The following is a 21,472-nucleotide window of genomic DNA, read 5'->3' as shown; positions in this document are numbered from 1 at the left end:
CTCACTCGTTGGCCATAAAGCTTTTGGCAATGCCTTATTAGTTAAAAAAAAAACTGCAATGCTTGTTTGTTTTGGCTGTAATCTAGACAATACAAGCTGAGCTCAGGATTAAGTATAATTCAGAACAGGAGCATGCACCCATAAGTACACTGCTGCAGTCGCGTAAGTAAGTGTTCTCAGATATTCTTAAATTTGTAAAACTATGCCAAGTTGCACAAGAAAATAGTCAGTTTTCTTTTACTTTTACTTACCTTGAACAGACTTTCTTGTCATCTGCAGGCACAAATTAACTTGCAGTGGGTAACCCATGCCAAGATTAAATTGCAATTCTTCAATGGAAAGAACACTAGGCTCAAAACACATCTTGCCGTATCTATTCTTTTTCTAGTCTTGCTTTGCTGTAATTTATTTGGCTGCATTCAGAACTACATCTGCTTTGTTTTCTTTATAGAGGGGCATTCATTAGGAGCAGCAGCAACATAAAAAGGCCAGCATGCTGGTGGTTTGGAAGTGCTGCCTTTCACCGGCAGCTGCGAGGGCATCTGCGAAGGCTTTCGCAGCAGGGCCAGCATCCTCACGATGGCCGACGATGACCCAGAAGACCCTGAACATGTCAACACGATCTCGGTCGGCCCGCTTTCAGGTGGCCACACCCAAGCGGCGCACACTACGCGAGATAGTCATGGCCCCCGCTGGTGATACAGGTGAGCTATTTCCTTCAGCTGGCCTGGAATTTATAAAATATGACCCTGCATATAATCTCTGGAGATGATGATGCCTATCTGCTGCATGGTAAAACAGGGAGCAGATACATGTGAAATAGGATGCATGTCTTTAAAGGTATTGTCCAGTGGCTTTAAACTGCCAAAGAGAACAAATTTATGACTTTATAAAAAGGCTTATTCTGATCTACTCAGCGGTCCACACTTAAAGGGAACACCAGAGTGCGTGATCCCTGCTCAACACCACCACCAGGGGCGGCTGCAGCGATAGTTTCGTGCAGATGCAGTGAGTGCCATGGGCGGTGCTTGGCTCGTGTAGTCTGCTATTTCGTGCGGCTGCTGCTCAGATTGTCGTAAAGTAAGCAGTCACACTTTTCTGGAGTAGGCCGGCCAGTGCTTGCTCAAGCTCATAGTCAGCGATCAGGGCATCGCAAGAGAATATCACTACCCAGGTTACGTCGTGGTTATCTTCATTGTTCCAACTTTCGAAGTCGGTCATGACAAGCTGTCCTACGTTCTCATTACCTCATGCTGTCCTTTGCTATTATTAGAGGGCAGTGGCACAGCTACAATTGGAATTATCTGTGTATTTGTTTTGTACAATGCCTGTGCATTGAAAGATTATTCTAGCCAGTGTGTAGGCTGAACAACGAACACTCAAGCGACTCTAAAGCATATTCAACAGAATGTACAGGTGCTCACAAAATAACTCTGAACGCTAGACCGGTGACCGCTCGTTGACACAGCACACCCGCGGAAAAATACAGCCCTGGTCTGCGCATGCGCGGAATCCCTAGCAAGCAAGCCTCGCTCCCTAGTGCATCTAGATAGGTGTTGCCTTGCGTCAAAAAACTTGCGGTTTGTCCCTCTTAGCGCTGCGACAACACATCTGGGAAGGGTGGGGGGGAGGTTCGGGGCCTGTAGGCTACAGCGTGCTAGCGCGCTATGCAGCGTAATCTTTAAACACACGCGTAACCCTTGTGACGTATTCTGGTCGGAATCTGCATTCATTCTAAGAAATAGTCATGCTTTATGAGTAGCTTGCGTGGATGGAATCCATGAGCGTTTATAACTGAGTGATGACCATTGAGTTTGCCATGCTCTACTTTTAATTATGCCTAATGTCTGGCATAGCTGAGTTAATTATTTCGCCTAAAGAAACTATGAGTTCATAGGTAATCTTTCATGTCGGCGAGCCATGATAGCACTGTAGCGCACTTTTAAACCGGATTATCGTGTTGCGCGATGTATTTTAGTCCTTGTGCAATTATATTCCGAGCCGAATTTACTACTTGGGAATAAGATGAAAACTTTGACTGTAACACGACGGCTCCTTTAACAAGGATAAGTGCGTGCAGTAATAAAAGTTTTCAAAATTACATCAGACAGTGTATTCCAACACTCCAATTTCAAGCACAGGAATTAATTTATGTTTGTGGCACTATAATAAAGTTCTCTTCAATGCTTCGCAGTCACAATGAGCATCGCATAATGCGCCATTTATTTACGAAATCTGGCCACTTCGCTGCAGCTTTAGTAGGGAGTAATCTAACATTTGATCGCGTGTCTGCGTTGGTTGGCGCAAACATTCAATTTTTTGTTCAGTGGGGTGATACGTTGCTAATCTAGGGGGTGTTCAGCTTTGTGAGTTCAGCTTTGTGAGAAAAAAAAAACATTCAGTGGAGTCCCTTATTTATTGCTAAGACGACTTTGACGGTGAAAGCTTAATTAATGCGTTGACATCATTTTATTTGCCATTGCTCATTTATTTTGGTTAATTAATTAGATCACTATTGATTGGTTGTTATTCGGTTTAATTATTTTCTTACTTGCTGTTAAGGAGTCATCAATTGATCCCAATTAGTAAGTACTACTCTTTTGAGCTCTTAATTAGTCTTAATCTGGCGTGAGCAGTCTTATCACGGAGTCTCGAATTGATGTCAAGTAGTCTCTATTACCGTTTGCAACCCTTAATTACATTTATTTATCGTAATTATTCTTAGTAATTCAATTCACCACACTTTAATAAAGGCGTCATATGATGTCCGTGTCCTGGTCTTGTTAATTACCCTAATTACTTTTAATTAGTCTTTGGGACTGTTAAACTAATCTTAATTACTTTCTTGCTTAGTTCACTTTTACATGCTTTATTGAACGGTAGAGGTGTAGTACCCCGCTTTCTGATTTTTGCTACCGCAAGTGTTGACAACCATAGTCACATTCCGCGAATGAGCCAGTTAATTCTTTTGCTTTAAAAGGCGCCGATACTCATTAACGCGCACTCACGAGCACTTATGCTCGATCGCGTGCACACGCGCGCGCACACACAGCGTTTTAGAGACCCCATCCGCACAGCCCTCCTGTGACAACGCTAAAAGCACGCAACGATATTTTTTTGGAGCAAGGCAACCCCTATTTAGATGCACTGGGGAGTGAGGTGAGCTTGTTAGGGAGACCGCGCGTGCGCAGACGCCGGCACTACTTTTTCACCGGCGCGCTCCGCCAACAAGTGGCCACTGGTCCGGCGTTCCGAGTTTTTTTGTGGGCACCTGTACAGAGGATAAGCACGATCGACAATATGGGTTATGCATAGCTTCCATGGTAGCAATGACATGTTTATCACGAGTAACAAGCACTGTAATGTGAAGTTCTAAACTTAGGAGCATGAAAAAGTATTTTAAGTGTTTGGGTTCAAAACGTCTTCAAGATGGTGCTTGTGTGTGTCTACTTTATTTTTGAAATAGCGCATTGGCTTTATTTCCATAAGCATAGCTCAACAATACGCTGTCTTTCATTGACCGGAATTCAAAGCAAGGGGCAACCGTGGGCATCTACAAGAAATGTAAACCTTTGGCTCAGCAGGCATTTCTTTATGAAGTAAGAACAGTAAACAAAAGGCTGCAGTGCCATTGCTGCTGACGTAAGGCAACATCTGATCTTGTTGAAATTAAGCAACACCAACACCAACAAATTAAGCAACACCACAACTACAGGCCATCAGAACAACCAAACTGATTTTGCCATGTTGACAAATTCTTTGAAGCATCTAGCTTCGAGGAAAGTACAGTAAAATCTCAGTGATACGAATCTCACGGGGTCGTGTGAAATATTCGTATCACCCGAAATTCGTATTATCAAAACATACACAATATCAAGAAAAATTAACTTATTTTTACCAGAAAATATTTCTAATAGTGGAACCCCATTGATACCTTCCTCGCTGCTGCGTTTTCCCGGCTGCTACGTCGCGTTTTCGTGGTCCCGACCTAAATCCTATTGACTTCCATGTACTGTCGAATCTCAATAATTCGAACTCGAAGGGACCCAAATATTTTGTCCGAATTAAAAGAACTTATTTTTAAGTATTTGTGCACCATAGCACCATGCACGAACGGTGCGATTCGTGCAATATCGCGGTGTGCAAGCACATATCGAGCGAGGGCCACAACTGCCCACGTCGGCCAACACACGCTTCCCGATAACGGGCAGCGCAGGCATGGCGAGAGAGAGAGAGATTGTGGTTGTGAAGAGGCGACAGGTGCATGCGTGGACCATTGCAGGTGAGGGAGTAGGATGGCAGGGAAGCGGACTTGGCCTCGCCAACTCTGTCGCTTCGGTGGCTCCCCAGTCCTCCCTCTCAACTCCCTTGTAGCTCCTTCACCTTCGATTGTCCCTGTGCGCACCGGCCACTCCCGCCAGCCCGGCGCCAGCTTAGCCCGCTCCCTGAAGTTTCGTTTTCTGCCGTTGAAGGTGAGCGTTGGCCGGATGGGGGGCCTCCGCCGTTGCTTCCCTCTGCGTCGCAGCGTTGGCTGAGACGTCGGCACGTACACGCACGTGTTCCGGCGCCACGCAGATATGGCGACCTTGCTATTTGAGAGTGGCGTCGCGCGGTTCTTTTTCTTTTTTATCTTTTTTTTTTTTTCCGCGCGGGGTTGAGGGTCTCGCCTAAGCTTTTGCTCTATGGCGGTGTTGGAGCAATGCCGGTTGGAGGCGCCGCCACGTGATTTGTCGCGCTGCTGAGAGCATTGTCGGTGTGCGGTATGTTCGAATTAGCAGGCATTCCCCGTGATATGTCGCCAATCTATAATGTTCCTGCTTCTTACGTTGCGTTTGAATGTGGCGGTCACATAAGTTTAGCGGTACAGCCAGTTTGTACATTACAAGTGACAGGCACGTTGCAGATACGACGCACCCGCGCGGTTGCCGTATCTTGAAAGCGATCTGCAACGTACGCACCTGCGTGGACCTTATCGTCAAAATGATCTGCGATGTTGACAAAGTTCGCCTAGTGCCAGTAGCTTCATACGCGCCATGCCTTTGACGTTTAGTTCGCGTTGAAGCGAGAGACAGCGCAAAGGTCAATTCGCTCGCTGCTGCTGCTGTGCTTCCTCACGCCAGCGTTTCGATAACGAGATCGAGCGAGATGTTTTAATATTTACCTGTGCATGCGTGACATCGTGCTTGTTAATTTAGTTAGTAAGCGAATGTTTACAAGTTTATACGGCTGGTACAACTACTATCCTTACTTCATACAGCTGTCTACTAATTTGCTATCGCAATCGTTGCATCACCTTTCAGGCGAAACTGCAGCTTTTTTTTTTTGTCACGGTCCCTTGAAAAACGTATCAACGGGACGTTTTCTTCTTGCTCAAATTCTCATCGATCGCCTTCAGCAAGGCGTATAAGTGCGCCCACGTGATCTCAGAAATGTTTTCGCACGCCACTGAATGCTTGAGCATGTCGAGTGCAGGGAGCGTTTTGGTCGTCGGGCTGCGCCGCGGTCGTCGTTGCAGCATTGGTCCTTGTCTACTTTCTCGCTAAGCATCGGCTAGGCTGTGATGTGGTCCGGTCCGCTCGACGTGGGGAACAATGAGAGATTGCGCAGCCGCATGACGTAGTCGGTTGCTTGGCGACTATGGATCCCGCCCAGATCCTGCTGTGCCGGCTTGTCTGTGCCAGTCGGCCCGCTGACTCAGCCGCCGCTGTTGCTCAAGCGTTCGTATGCTCCGCAGCAGCGCGGCAACATGTTCGGAACAGACAATTTTTTTTTTTTTCGTATTGTGAGTAATGTATTTTGGCCGGGGAATGTTACGAATTCGTATCACACCGAAGTTCGTACCAGTCGGGATCGTATCACCGGGGTTTTACTGTAACTCTTTCCAAACACACGAGCAGCTTGCTAAGCAGCGATCCAGCCATGGATCGCTGCTCAGAGTGGCAGCAGACTACGCAAGCTGAGCACCGCCCATGGCACTCACTGCACCTGTGCAGAGCACTTGGCGGTGATGCCAAGCGGGGGCCACACGCTCCGGTGTTCCTTTTAACTGTGGACTGCTGTGTACATAAAAGGGTCACCAGAATGGCGTGAAAGTGTCATCCACCCAAAAGTAGCATTAAACCTTTGTAGCTTTGTGCTGCTTTCTGGTGGACAACAGTTTTATGAAATTTTGTATATCTTGTAGATTTCTGCAAAACTTGTTTCTTCAAAGGCAATGACATGTAAAAGCATTGTTTGATGTCAAATTGAAGAAAACTTTCCTTGGCACTTTTGAAGAGCCCATGCTATGTGATGTGCAGCAGAAGCCAAACAAGGGAAGTTTCAGACTGGAAGCCGAGACTTCCCTTGTTCGACCACTGTTTTAACGTTGCCACGGCGGCCACATTTCGATGGAGGCGAAAAAAACGCCCTTGTACTTAGATTTAGGTGCATGTTAAAGAACCCCAGATGGTCCAAATTTCTAGAGTCCCCCACTACGGCATGCCTCATAATCAGATCGTGGTTTTGGCATGTAAAACCCCACAATTTAATTTTTTTTAAGGTCTCCATCTTCCTATTAATCTGTCTTGTTTGGATTCATGCAGTAAGAGGTGGTTCACATAGCAGGTCCCCATCAGTATTTTGACACCTAGGTTTATATGCATACTGTTTTATATTTTTTTGTATTCATTAAGCACATCTTTATTCCTAGGCTCGCTGGGCATTTGTAATCTTTATTGGCAGACATGGAGAAGCGTATGTGGCACACTTCTGTGTGGCGGTCATAAAACTGCACAGTGCAAGTAACATGCGAGTAAATATGTTTCAACCCACAGATGTGGAATAAAATTTCGTATCCACGAATCAAAGTAATATTGTCAAAGTTCTGTCAGTCTCTTGATGCTGAAAAAGTATGTGTATGTTTTAGATGCAAGATGATACAGAACACTTTAAAACTTGAAATGATTAATATGTGACCAGGTGATCTCTTTAAAAGAAGCAGCAGCTGCTGTTTGTGCATTGGATTTTGGAACCCAGAAATCCAGGAGGCGAACAGCCACTCTGGTTCCAGTTACTTGTTGCAAGTAGTAAATGTCTTTTAAAGAGCCCCTCACCTGGTCTGGCCATTTTGAGCTGACAAGCACAGTGCGTACAATGCACGCTAATGATCGTGTCTGCTAAATATTACATCGCTACGTTGTGTGGAGAGAGCTGAAATTTCAAACCAAACACCGTTTGCCCTTCTCACGGGCACTGCGCTCCCAGCTGGAGAGTGCCGTCTATATCACAAGTGCGCTACGTACATCGCCATGCTGCAAAAGTGTGAAAAAAAAAATCTAGGCCCGTGACGTATGCGTCACGTGATCCTCCAGCTCTGGTATGGAAGAACGCAGGGGAGGAATTTCGCTTGCAGAAGCTAGATAGGGCAAGTGGAGAGAGTGTCTACAGGGTTTGTCCGTGAAGTAATGAGACTGCCTGCCATGCAGCGCTGCAGTCGCCAGTAGCACGCTCCCTGGAGTTGGGATTTGTGGTGGGGGTTCTAAGCTAAGTAACACACCAGGCGGCAGTCGCGTCCGAGCTCTGACACAGTGAGGATCTGAAGTGATGCAAAAGCTGTTTTTGAGTTTTTTGTCACGGCAGAAAACGTAAAAAATGTAGCCTTCATTGGAGCAGCGGTATGCAATTAAATTTTGCTTTCACCGGGACAAAACCACTTCCAAGATACTTGACTTGGTTAAGGAGGCTTACAAGGACAACGCCCTGTCAAGAGCGCAGGTTTTCCGGTGGTTTAGTGAGCTCAAGAATGGACGGGAGACTGTTGAAGACATGGAGCAATCTGGACGCCCTTCAACGAGTGGTTTCGACGAAAATGTCGCCAAAGAAATCTCCTGGACTCCAACCGTCGTTTGAGTATCAAATTAAACGCCAAAGACCCCAAAATTTGTAGAACAATGGTTCACAAAATTATTTCTAAAAATTTTAACATGCGGAAGGTTTGTTTGAAATTGGTGCCAAAATTGTTGAGTGATGAACAAAAACAATGAGGAGTTGATGTTTCCCGTGAGATCTTGGTGCAGTTAAAGATCGAACGGGACTTTTTAGATGGCGTAATAACAGGCGACGAATCATGGGTGTTTCAGTACGACCCCAAAACCAAGCGTCAAAGTTCGGAGTGGCACACCACGAACTCCCCGTGCCCCAAGAAAGTAAGAATGTCGAAGTCCAACTAAAGACAATGTTCGTCTTTTTTGACAAGCGTGGGGTGGTCCACAAAGACATTGTACCTCCGGGACGAACCGTCAACGTCGTGTTCTACAAAGAAGTCCTTGAGCGCCTTCACAGAGCTGTCAAACGGAAACGACCGGAGATTGCCGATCACTGGAAGCTCCACCACATCAACGCTCCAGCGCACACCGCCTTCGTTGTGACCGCCTACCTGGCCCGGATATGGGTTGCAACCTTGCCGCAGCCATCGTACAGCCCCTATGTGAGCCTGGCAGACTTTCCTGTTCCCAAAGTTCAATAGAAGCCTGAAAGGTCACCATTTTGACTATGTTCCCGCCATCCAACGGGCTGTGACAGAGTCTCTGAAAGAGGTTCCAGGCAGCATTTGCAGCATGGGAATCACGTTGGCAGCAGTGTATCGACGCCTAAGGAGACTATTTTGGAAAATTTTAATGCTATGTACCGATAAGATCAATAAATTCTTTTTACCAGATGCAGTCATTACTTTAAGGACAAACCCTGAAAGTTGGCAGTGACACTTGCCTCCTGAAATCATGGGTTCATGGCACTGAAATATTTCTATCCCGGCTATTAATGAACCAGTTCGAAAAATTCTTGTGGTAGGATGCTCCCTAGAGGGCATGTAACAACTTCCAGCATATAACCGAAATTTGCTATGTGACCTGGTGAGGGGCCCTTAAAAGTAGTGCTGAGGAGTGCCACCCATTAGTAACCTTCTGAGGCTTTAAAGGGCCCCTAAACCACTCTGAGCTCGATGGGGAACGAGCTGTTTCTTTTGCAGCATAAGCTATTATGGGTTCATTCCAATAGCAGTTTCGGTTGGCGATGCTGTCTGGTGTGCGTAACCGCTATCGCCGGAAATGAGAAAAAAAAGTACCCAGTTCCCACCGCGGTCTATCCCGGGCCCGCTGCGCAGGAGTCAGATACTCTACCACTTTGTCACGCAAGCGCTTGCTATCAGGCAGCGGAAAAATGCCCTTGTCATGAGGAGACACGATTATGATAATGATTTAATTGCATCCCCCTTGAAACGGGGCTGTTATAAATGGTCACCCAGCCTGCTTGATTTAATTAGGCATGCTATACATGTTTTTATCTAGTATTTCTGTATACATCTCCTTAACCTTTTTAACAGCGGAGCTGTTTAAGCCGGCCATAAGTGGTGCCGCGAGCCGCAAAACCTCGCCGAGCTATCACCTCACTACGTTGCCTAGCAACCCCATACCAGCTGTGCGATAGCTTCGCAAGACTCCGCGCCTAGACACTGCGCGCAGCGCGTCTGCTCCACTTGCCATAAATGTTCCGTGTAGCAGGTGTAAAGGAGGGGTTGCTAGTGTGCGGGGCGTATGTGAGATGTGCGCCACGTATTCTGGACACCCCTTCGGTACACATTATGGCGCCTCCTCGTAAAGTACGAATCGCTGCTGAAGAAGCGAATTGTAGAGCTACGTGCGCGGCTGTAACCAGACATCATCGGGCTTAGCAGACTGCTGTGCAGAGAGCAGTACAAGCAGCAGCTCGCCGTCGACACCAGGCGGACAGTTCAGATCATTCTCGTGAAAACGAGGCGAAGAGACTTCGCCGCGAAGACCCTGTTGTGCATGGTGCCGAAATTGGAGTTACTCTTGAGCCGCTCCTCCAGCTTACGCTGTGACTGGGCTGCGTGTGCCGCACAGGCCTGTGACTTTTTCACCTTTACTACTTTCTCATGGGCATTCTCTCCTCGCTAAACACTTCGCTGGAAGGCGTAGACATTATAGTCGGTACAGAACCACATTTTCAACCGAGTGGAATTCCCATAGCACTGTGCACATTCAAGGAAGTTGCTGCCTTTCCCATCTGGGTTCCTTGTACTTCTACATTGGCCCTCTTTTCATGTTTGAAAACACCATCAACTCCTGCTTATCAGGACTCTGCACTTTTTGGCTTCATGTTGTTGCCGCTGCATGCGCAGTCACACTATGCACATGGTGAAATCAGCTAATTGCACATGACGGGCAAGTGAGCCGAGGAACTCGTTGATGTGACTGCATGGCAAAGGCATGTTAGCAGACAGATCGACGCTGCTGTCCCTCGTAGAGGAGCACATGATTCTTTTTTGAATCATCAGAGGTGGTTTAGGGTCCTTTAGCAATACTTCAGACCTTGTGAAAATGTCAACAAAGCACAATTGTCTTAACATGAGAGCTGTGCCTCTCTGTGTTAGTTTTTTTTTTTTTTTTTTTTTGTGCATGCACTGTATATGTAGGTGACGTTGGACTTATTATAGGGGGTGAAAAATTATTGTAGGGCACAAAGAATTTGTTCGACCCCTTTTTTACTTCCTCCTCTTCTTTGTTTGCCACATCTGGAGTTACAGAATTCTCACTTACCTACGTGCCAATGTAACAAACATGATTGTTTTACAACATTTCTCACAGACTGGCTAATTAGTCTCACGTTCATTTTGAGACAAGAAAGCAAGAATAAACCAATTAAAAACTATTTATGCTCCAATTCAAGCCAGCTAAACAGTTAACATGTTTACCGGTTATTTTGTACAGTGCCATCTGATGCCGTATGGAATAACTTGTAATGGCATGCTAACCCACGCATTTGTAGTAGCTTGTGCAGTTTGTGCATTTGTATGTGCAGTTCAGCTGTTTTTCTTTAGGCCAAGGGAGAAAAAGTAATAAGTTATTGTGCGTAACCTTGGTGCAACACTAAGTGGAGTACTTAAGAGCCATCAGGGTCACTTCCGATGTCAGCACTTAGTGTTTTATTGAAATCAGAAAGATACATTTTCTTAATCCTGCATTACATTTCAAGCCCCTTGGTGAGTGATTTTCTTGTTGCAAGCTGTTTGCTTTGAGTCATATTAGGCTGCAGAAGTGTTCATGACCTGTGATATTCAACAAGGCTAGCTAGACCAGTTGGGTACGGGATTGAAGGCGAAAACCAGCGAAAAACACAAACATGCGAAACAAGGTGACGAGACTAGGCTGGAACACTTATCACCTAAAGAGCCTCATCCCATTGTTTTGTTGTTGATGTTGTGTATGTCACTGGTTTTCACCTTCAACGTGGATATCCAAGCATATGTTCTAAGGTATTTGCAAATATTCGAAATGTATAATAAATATTTAATACTTCTCGCAGTATATATTCAGTTTGGAAATCTGATGTTTGATTTCTACAAATATTTTGTTATAGCCAAATATACAGCATTAAAATTGTAGCCTGCCTGGTGTAGAAAGGGGCTCGGGCATATGCTTCATTGTCCAGTTCAAGCACCTGCTATAAGAGCAACTTTAGCGACTTTTCACTTGATCATTTACAAATGTCCAATTGAGTGGAATTCCCATAGCATTGCGGGCATTAAAGGAAGTTGCTACCTTTCCTATCTGTGTTGCTTCTTGTACTTTTAGATGTAGAACAATATGCCGTGTTAGATTCTATATTCGAAGCTCATAGTTTTCTAATATTTGTAGTTAATTTCATTTTAAAACTCCGCTATTCAAACACCCTTAATATTTTCTCTTATCAAGAACTATATGTTTACCAATGTCACCTAGAGGAAGTAGCTTAACCCTTTAGGACACTGTGTACACAATTGTGTGTGACAAGATTAGTGCATCATCAGCAAAAGCATTGATGAAAGTAATGATATATAAAATGTGTCGCATACATCTTGAAACTCTTCTTATTGGAATTGTGCTGCAAGTTTGAATAACATGTGCAAAATGTTTTAGTAGAATGAGTGGGAAGGTAGACTTCTGGATGTTCTTGCTCGATGTATGTTGTTGTATGTAGTGGGTTCACTTTCATTATTTTTCACAATGTGTTGCACCAGGAATAATTTTAAAGTAGCTGCATAGGCTTGTTTCAAGCCTGCTAGACATGAAATAGTTGATATTCTCATATCTGATGTTCCCGCAGCGAGTTTTCGCATGGAGTCCACATTCTGTAAGCATGACAAATCTCAATAAAGAATTGAAAATTCTTAATCAATTTTGCAGCTTTTTATGATTCTGAAGATGTGAGAAATGCGGTGAAAGTATAATTTTAATCGGAAATAATTGGCACCTGAAAAGGTTCATAATTTTTTTGTGTAGATTGAAGTGTTTCATGTAGTTTTGTCTTAATTTGTTACATAGCACCCACTCCTGCTATGTCTTGTTTATGCAAGATGGCAGTATTTGTGAATGAATAAATAAATAGCATATATTATAGCCAGCGGAATTTGGCACGTTTCGTCAATTTGGGAATTTCGGAGTGGCATTTTATGATTAACTCGCATATTTTTCTTTGTGCAATGTGGTCCACAAATATTTCGTTTGTCATCCTATCTTATCCTGAATGTCTTTGTGAAGGCAATAACTTGCAATATTTCCTTGTGTCGGAATGTGTGAGTACAGTAGAACCTCGTTGATATGATCCTGTTACGTACAATTTCCTGGCACCAACGTTGCACGCCTCATTCACTGCTATCGCCGCCAAGCCCATTGTGACAAGCATCTTCACCCATCTGTTTACAGTGCGTGGGGCGCAGTGCCATTGGTAGCGTACTGCTCGCATTTAGTAGGCGATAATCTAAATGTGCCAGCGCTTCGGCGGCATCCGGGGTTGCATCCGGGGTTGCCCACTAGCTCGATTTCGTTTCGGTTTCCCGTCGCCGAGTCTGTCAAATTTTTTAGTCACTTCGGATCATACGTTTTTCTCGCATTGTTTTACAAAACGTATGAACAAGGTTCTACTGTATATTTAGATGTTATTACAAGGTGTGGCAGGTATGGCTGATTGACTCGTAGTATCAAAGCACCATTTGCTGACCTAATTAATCAAGAACCAGCTAGTAGTCATTATGCAATCCTTCATTACATAAACTTGCCGTGTTCAAATGTAATGCTATCTTTTTGTTTCTGTTTTCTTGTTTCACTTTGTTGTCTGGGAAGTCTGCATGTCAGTCATTGACTGGCTACAAGTGTTTGACTGTCTTGCACCTTTTTTCTTTCTTCTTCTTTCTTTCTTGCAGCATTCAGTGTGGGAAAGGGTGTTCTGGCAGGAGCGTCGGCCTTTGGGCTGGGAGCCCTCTGCTACTATGGACTCGGGATGTCAAGTGAAGCAGGAGCCTTTGAGAAATCCATGTGAGTATTCGTTGGAATGAATCTCCAAACAGATGACTCGGCCTTGCTACTGGAGCTGTGCTGGTTAGTATATGACACCTCACCTGCAGAACACAAAAGGAACCGTGCCAGCAAAGCTAGTTACTTCTTGCCTTTTATAAGCCTTTTTTTTTTTTTAGATTTGCGTGGATGTGCAGTTTTGTTTATGCACTCATCTGATATTGTGCTGAAGCACTGAAGCAAAATTAAATGTTGAGCTACATGGTTGTTTTGTGTACATAGTGCAATTTTTGACACACTGTTTACATAAACATAGTTTATGACATAACTCAGTTTGAGAAGCCATGGATGCAGTTTGTCTAAAGGCAAACATTGAGTCCCTCAAAAGTTTGTTTACCTTTCTAGAAACCTTAGATATTAGCTTTATGCTATAGTTTCCACGTAGCTGCTGCATAGTTGCAGAGAAAATAACTGCTGAAGAGGCCACACAATTCTTTTCTTTCAGCACATTCTCTGTATTGACCCCAAGCAAGGAGAACTATCCTTGCAGTCTTGAAATGGAAGCAATGCGTTCATTCGCCAAGTCAGAAAGGGAGAAGGGTGAAGATTCTGTGACCCTTTTGCATTTTTGCTCACAGATGTGTGACAAAAGTAGATTGCTGTCTGGGTGATGTTAAACAAGAAGCCTATTTGGGGGTGTTCCAAAATGTTCGTCTCCTTTCTTTTACATTGCTTCCATTTTTATCTACCATGACCCCTTAAATTTTGTTGAACCCAGGGCAAATAGTTGCAATTGTGAGGCCTCGTACCCTCAGTGGTCGTTTCTCCTTCACATGCAGTCTCTTTCCTCGCATTTCTTTCAGTTAAGAAATTTGTTGTTGAGTGTTGGATAAAAAAAAAAAAAACAACATTGCAGGGTGTGGCCAGAGTATGTGCGGCAGAGGGTGCGTGATACCTACACCTACTTTGGAGGAAGCATTATCATCACAGCAGCTTCTGCGTTCGCTGTGAGCCGGAACCCTGCCATGCTGAACCTGGTGATGCGCAACTCATGGCTGGTGAGTGTGATTAGCGAGACAAAGCACCACTTTCACCCTGTGTTACAGAATGATCATTTTCAGGAATATTGCTGTTGTAAAGCTTGTATGGATAGGCTCAATGACAAAAGTATTTTGCGGGCAGGCACACTTTGGAATTACTTTCATGTTAATATATACAGTGTAGACCGCTTATAACGTAAGTCGCCGGAGTCGAGAATATCTGCACTATAAGCGGTACCGCACTATAACCAAAACAACGATTTCCAAGCCCTGCACGTATGCAAAAAATGTAGACCAAGCATGTAGACACGCTTTGTACTATCGCGCGCACATCGTGATTACGTTTTCATCAGTGAGCTGACGAAAACAAAATAGCGATGTAGCCGTGCTCTTCAAATTTGACAGCTTTGCACCGAGTCAAAAAGAAACAACTGTTTTCCGCAACCGCTGCGGAAAAAACCGTGACCGCTATCAATGCATTTATGAACGGCGACTTTGCGGTGCTAAAGGCACGCGCCCGACGCACGCACCGAGTCTGGACGAATTAACTATCATTCGTGGCAACAACTGCAGTCGAAACCGCGGTCGCTATCTATGCGATCATCGATGGCGACTATGCAGTTTTTGAGGCACGCCGCCGATGCGCGTATCGAGTAAAAACGAAACTACTGTTCGCCGCAACCGCTGCGGAGAAAACCGCGGCCGCTATTGACACGATCGTGGATGACGACTACGCAGTTACGAAAGCCCGCGGCCAACGCGGTGTTATGCGCAGAGGTAAACGCAAGAATACAGGCTTTAAAGACACAAATAGGCTCAAAGCGTTCCGGCGTTGCTGTCATTCACGTACGATTTCAACTGATGGCTGTGGCGATGCGGACTCCGCCGCTTCGTTTCAGTTGGACGCTAGCGCCGTTCTTGCTCTTTTGCGTCACACATTTGCGGCGCTCTCCGCTCACTGAGCTCCGAAAGTAGTCCGAATTAACCGATGTGTGGCCAAATAAGTACAAATTAACGAGAGTTTGATTGCATTGAATAATGCATACGCCGGCCGGGAGCACGCACCTTGTTGAGAAGCGTGCTCGCTGCCGCCCTTGTCGGTGAGATTTTCCCACGGAAGCCGCATTATAACTGGTATTTCGTCTCACGCGGCTGCACTGTAAGCGGTATGCGTATACATGAAGTTCTATGGGAGGGTGAACGGGAGTCGGAAAAGGCCGCGTTGTAGCCACTTCTGCACTATAAACCGTTATGTTATAAGTGGTCTATACTGTATTGAGTGCATCTTGGTGTGAGCAGCAGAAATACCATGACATCAAGAGCTTTTATTTGATGCAGTGACACATTGGACTAGGTGTTATGCCATATGAAATTATTGCTGAAAGTAGTCGTCGTAGGCACACTCATAAATCCCCTTGGTACAGGCTCGGCATAATTTGCATTTTTCATTGCTAAATTTTACTTCCTTATTCACAAGTACTGGTGCTTGTTTTTCCTGAGTGAATGGCAGTGAGAAGCTTCTGTGGAGCGTAGGCACCCATTCTGCTTCAGCTAACACGACATGCTTATTGTATTTGCGTGAATATCATGGTGGGTAGCCTTTAGGGGGCTCATAAATGAAAACATTACGTAAGGATTACAGTGTGACCTGCCGCAGTGCACAGCAACCACACAGCCAAGGATTTGAACAAGATGCACTGACATTTGTAAAGTTAGTGCCTCTAAACTGTTAATTCCTTCCCTTCTCTTCAGCTCTTCCCCATGCATAAACAGCATGACCAAAGTAATCAGCTCCCCTTACCAAGTGCATTGTGCTGACAATGCTGCATCATGTTGCACTGTCTTGTGGGGGCTGTCTAGAGGCATGACTTTCTTCTCCTATGGTGTTGTATTTCATATTGCCTCCTTGCTATGACGCAGGCCATAGGAGCAAGCTTTGCAGCCATGATTGGCACAGGCATGGTGGCCCGCTCGCTGCCCTACAGAGAAGGGCTGGGTGCAAAACAGGCTGCCTGGGCCTTGCACTGTGGCGTCATGGGTGCCCTTGTGGCCCCCCTCTGCCTCTTGGGTGGGCCTATAATGATACGTGCCGCATGTTACACTGCTGGCGTGGTGTCAGGCCTGTCCACGGTGGCTGCCTGCGCCCCGAGTGAGAAATTCCTCAACATGGGTGGCCCCCTTGCCATCGGACTGGGATTTGTTTTCGCCTCCTCTCTTGGTGCGTGCCTTTCTCTTGCTTCTTGGCATGTGTCTCTGGTCCCAGGATATGCATATAAGTAGACAGTGGAATTGACAGCAACAAATCTTGGGAGCTGTTTGAATTCTTTAGCCAAGAAAACTGCTAAACCTGAGTTTGAACTGTCTTTATGTGTATTTATATCATTTGTGGAATACTGGAACGGAAGAGTTGTAGACATTAGTACCACCTCTGGCAATGACCTCTTATGATGCTTAGGTCAACCACAGTATACTGTGTGATCATTTTTAGGTTTTACGGAGTTTTAAAAAATTGCCTATGGCAGATAGCATAATTGTTGTCTTTGAGCTGGATTATTCGAACAGGTGGACAATACTAGCACGTGAGATCGAAACACATATTCAACTAATTAACAAAAATTTACTGCTTAACATTTTAACTAATTAATTTACATCACATATTGCAATTTACGAATTGCAACCTGTGCGTTGCAAGGCGTATTTAGTTGAAATGAATCTCCAGGATGACACCAGTTTCGAGGTATTTCCCAGTGCGTGGGACAAAATACATGAGCATTCCAGTTAGTTTTGTGCTTCAATGCATAAAAGAGCGTTTTGTTTAAAAAATTAGTGGAACAACAGTTTACGGCGAGTTTAATGGCACATATCTCCAAACTGTTGTCATTCTGGAAATTCATTCCAAATGATACACCTTGCAAACTCACCGACTACAATTCACAATTTTGAATATGTGCCATTAGGGAATTAATTCAGAAGTTAATGAGTGATTTTTTAAATTAGTTTAATATGTGTTTGGATTTCTTATGAAAGTAATGCCTGCCTCTTTGAATAATACAGCTCAAGGACAAGAATTATGCTGTCTGCCACAGGCAACCTTTAAACATTCCAGAAAACTTAAAAATGATCACCCGGTATACTCAACGTGCCTCTGCATTGCATGAGTATTCTCATGGAAGGAAATAAGGGAACCACTATATCTTAATAATTGTTGCTGCCAACATTTTTTAGCCAGCAGCTAAGTTAAGCTTAGCCATTTCAATAATAGTTCTGTATGCTTTGATTGAACTCTGCATCATTAGATGGTGCCACCAGGACAATTCTCACATCTGTACGTCCAGTATTACATGAATGGTCCCAGGATATGCATATAGTAGACAGTGGAATTGACAGCAACAAATCTTGGAAGCTGTTTGGTTTCTTTAGCCAAGAAAACTGCTAAAACTGAGTTTTAGCATTTCCATGTGTACATGGAAAGGCTCTTTGTAATGAATTTTGCAAAATTTGCCTAAATCAGTGCAGAATTTACTCTCTCAAAGGATATCGTAACCACCTGTATGATTGCAAAGACTTCATTTTACGATATTCATAGGGAAGAGTGCCCTTTTTGCTCAAGTTTACCAAATGAAAGTGAGTAAAAAGTAGCTGAAATTTGGCCTCCTTCTTCTTCTTCTTTCTGGGGTTTTACGTGCCAAAACCAGTTATGATTATGAGGCACGCCGTAGTGGAGGGCTCCGGATTAATTTTGACCACCTGGGGTTCTTTAACGTGCGCTACAACGGAAATTTGGCCTCCAAACGTTGCGATAAAATTGATTGTTACATCTAAGACATGGGGTTTTGTACACATGAAGCTCTTTCAATCCCACAGAAAGACAGCCTTTTACGGTCGACTTCCATTAATTCAACCTTGACGGGACCAAGAGAATTGATCAAATTATGTGGCGGCCCGAGTTAAAGAAAGAAGCAGAAAATAACATCTGAACACCTGCTGCTTCATTTGGCAGTAATTATCACATTTCAATGCACCCCACATGAAATGTGTGCCCAAATCTAACCTGCACCCAATTTTATAAAACAAGAAGTGTAGCTTGCCTCCAATTTACACTTTATATCCATATTCATGAATCTCAAACACCATTTTATCACTGTATACATACCATAACATGTCATTGTACATGCTGTTCACTGTGTTTGATATTGTGCATTTCTTGAACAACTCTGCAACCATCACGAACGGTATGGCGGCCTACACCTAGACCACGGTGTCAGATGTATACTCTTTAAGTGGGGACACTTCTCTGCTTGCTTGCAAGATGCAATGACCCAGATAAAGTAGCAATGGCGCACATCCATCGGCCTGGTGACAGCAGCGGATGCAACTTGAGTTAGAACGCAGGCGAGAGCTTGCACAGACAAGGAATGCACGCATCCGTATCTGCTCCGTCGAGGCGATGCCCTCTCCCCCACGCTCTCCCCCACGCTCTCCCCTCACCACAGTGACCTACTTTCCCGCATCACTCAATCATTTCAGATTTCCCGTGAAGCGCCGGTTGCTATAGCAACGGGAGATAAAACCAATAAAACCTTTTCTGTCTTGAAGTTGCGTCGTCCTGCCAGTAAGTATCTGCTGCCGTCACTCGGCCGATCGACGCGCGCCGTTGCTACTTTATCTGGTCAATCGCGTCTTGCGAGTGACTAACCACTTCACCAGGTTGTCCTACAGTGTATGCATGTCTCCAGAGCACCACAAGCTTGTGTACCAACACTGTTACCACTAGCTTAGCTTGTAAAATAACTTATCTTTTGAATTAGCTTTTGTAATCAGAGTGAAAGTGGCATGTCATCATCGCCATACTACACAAAAACTTTTTCTGCCACCATCTTGTGACGACAGGAGCAATGATGCTGGCTCTGATGGTAGGCTGTTAACACCACGAATGTGGTTTCAGTTTTGTATCCGATTGTAACGTGCAGCCAATTTACAGACCAATTTTCTAGGGGAAAAAAAAGTGCACCTTAGAATCAGATAGTAATCATTCACTGCGTGCTGCTGTTTTTGATTCTGAATTCATATGCTGAAGGTGGGCCGAAAATGCCAATTTTCGGTAGGACATAACATGTGTTTGATGCATTCACTGTCCCCTAAGTCCTCCCAAGACAGATGCTGCTGCCATTGTGTTAGGTCACTATTGGGGTCAGATGCGTGTGTCCTGACCAGTCAAATTCGAATTATCCGGCGGAGGCGAATTTTGGGATCGAAGGAACAATGTTTTTGGCCCATAAAAATGTATGGGCATTGGCCAGGACCTTCAGATGGAATCAAATTAATCGAAAAATTGAATTAGTAACTGAAGTTGAATGAACAGAAGTCTACTGTACTGAGATTTAAATGCAAGTGAACAGTGCAATGCATGTATGTGAATACATGTGAAATACAACAAAGCCTTTATACTAATTTCATAGCTTTCTCCCACGGTTGAAGATGTTAAGTCACATTTAGACAACAGTGAAGCACAGAAAGTAAAAAAGTATACGGCTGTGATGTGGATAGTGCTGCAGACAGCAGAGTCTGTTGCCGCATGCCAGCTTCATGCTTCTTCAGATTGTGGAAGATCCTGTTAGCATTTTTAGGGGTTTCCAGAAGTTATTCCAGTGGCACTGGAGTTTCCTAATCTCAAAGGTCATGCCGAGGAGCTGTTCATTCTGGGGCATGAGTCACTTCGAGCAAGCATTAATGGCGGCATTTGCTTCAGTTTATGGTATCATAAATGTCTAGTTGGGCTAGCTCTGCATCACGCATCCACTTGTATTTCAAATGTAAAATTTCACATGAAGTCTGCTCTATATTTACACTATCTGAAACTATGCTTTTTTGGCAGTCCAAAATTTTCTTGCTCCTGGCCTTGAACTCCATCCACAAAGCCCAAGGTATCATTTATGTAGCGCTGAGTTTGATGCCTCCAATATAGCCCTATAATAGGGACAGTGTTTTTGATTCTCTGGAGTGAGTTTTCAGTTGTGAACAATTTGGAAAACCAATCGCTAAATAATTATTATACTGATTAATTTTTACTCAAGTAGCATATTGTTTTGTTTTTTATGAATGTACTCTTCATCGCCAGAAACGAAAGTGAACAAGTTGTCCTGATTATCCTTGATGTGGATTGGTGTTTAGGTGTTGTGGGGTTAATTGAAATAAGTTCATACGAAATAAGTGCAGCAGTTGCTTAGGGCATTTGTGAACTCTCTTGTAGTAGTTAGATCAGAAAACCATGGTTGAATGTGCCTTCTTGGAGGGTATTGCTGGCTTTTTTAATGAGGTCTGCCAGCACCTTCATCTCCCTAAAGCAGTGGAAGCAATTCTACCTGTCTATTCTGAACAACAAATGCAACAATTATGACAGAACCTTGATGAAGGAATGCCCTTTAGGGCATTCCCTCATCTCATAGGCACATGAGATTTTGGGACAGTAAATTAGATTGCTAAAGTTGGCATGTCTAGCTTCAGGGAAGTGCTAATAGGTTAACAATTAGGCATTTAAAATTTTTGTTGGCATGTCTAGCTGAAGGAAGTGCTAATAGGCTAATAATTAGGCAATTAAAATTTTTGTTGAGTGTTCTCCTGCACCACCATGTGTTGGCATGTTTTGCTTTGAGAAATGAAAGCTTGCACAGGTCACCACAGTGGTGCAATGCTTCAGAGGTAGGCTTTATTTTGTGAACATAATCTTCCATTATGTAAAATGTCAGTGTATGATGGTGCATGCAGCTAATGTGTGTGGTTGTAGTGATCAAATTGTGTATAAATTGTATGTGGTACTAATGGCTTGCAGTGGATTTTTTTGCGAATGTACAAGCATATTTCGTTTTCTAGGCACACTGTCTGAATTCGGCCTTCCTCTAATTTTCTAGGCTCAATGTTCCTGCCTCCCACCACAGTCCTGGGTGCTGGCCTTTACTCACTGAGCATGTACGGTGGCTTGGTGTTGTTTGGCGGCTTCCTTCTCTATGACACGCAGCGCATTGTCAAGATGGCAGAGACTTACCCCTTGTACGCTGCACAGCCCTATGACCCAGTCAATGCGTGAGTATAGTGTCTCTCAAA

General features: G+C 44.3%; 1 protein-coding gene across 1 annotated transcript in view; it reads left to right on the top strand.

Moving 5' to 3' along the window:
* Window positions 1-21,472, top strand: part of LOC119437071 (growth hormone-inducible transmembrane protein) — a 35,030-nt gene that overhangs the window by 4,932 nt on the left and 8,626 nt on the right. The window contains exons 2-6 of the mRNA XM_037704142.2: window positions 452-704; window positions 13,241-13,352; window positions 14,248-14,389; window positions 16,292-16,589; window positions 21,280-21,451. Of these exons, the coding sequence (XP_037560070.1) occupies window positions 494-704; window positions 13,241-13,352; window positions 14,248-14,389; window positions 16,292-16,589; window positions 21,280-21,451 (935 nt within the window). The 5' untranslated portion in view covers window positions 452-493. The remainder of the gene's footprint in view (window positions 1-451; window positions 705-13,240; window positions 13,353-14,247; window positions 14,390-16,291; window positions 16,590-21,279; window positions 21,452-21,472) is intronic.

This window comes from Dermacentor silvarum, chromosome 1, assembly GCF_013339745.2.
Source record: "Dermacentor silvarum isolate Dsil-2018 chromosome 1, BIME_Dsil_1.4, whole genome shotgun sequence".
Lineage (NCBI taxonomy): Eukaryota > Metazoa > Arthropoda > Arachnida > Ixodida > Ixodidae > Dermacentor > Dermacentor silvarum.
The sequence above is the reverse complement of the archived record's forward strand: the minus strand, read 5'-3'. Positions and strand labels throughout refer to the sequence as shown.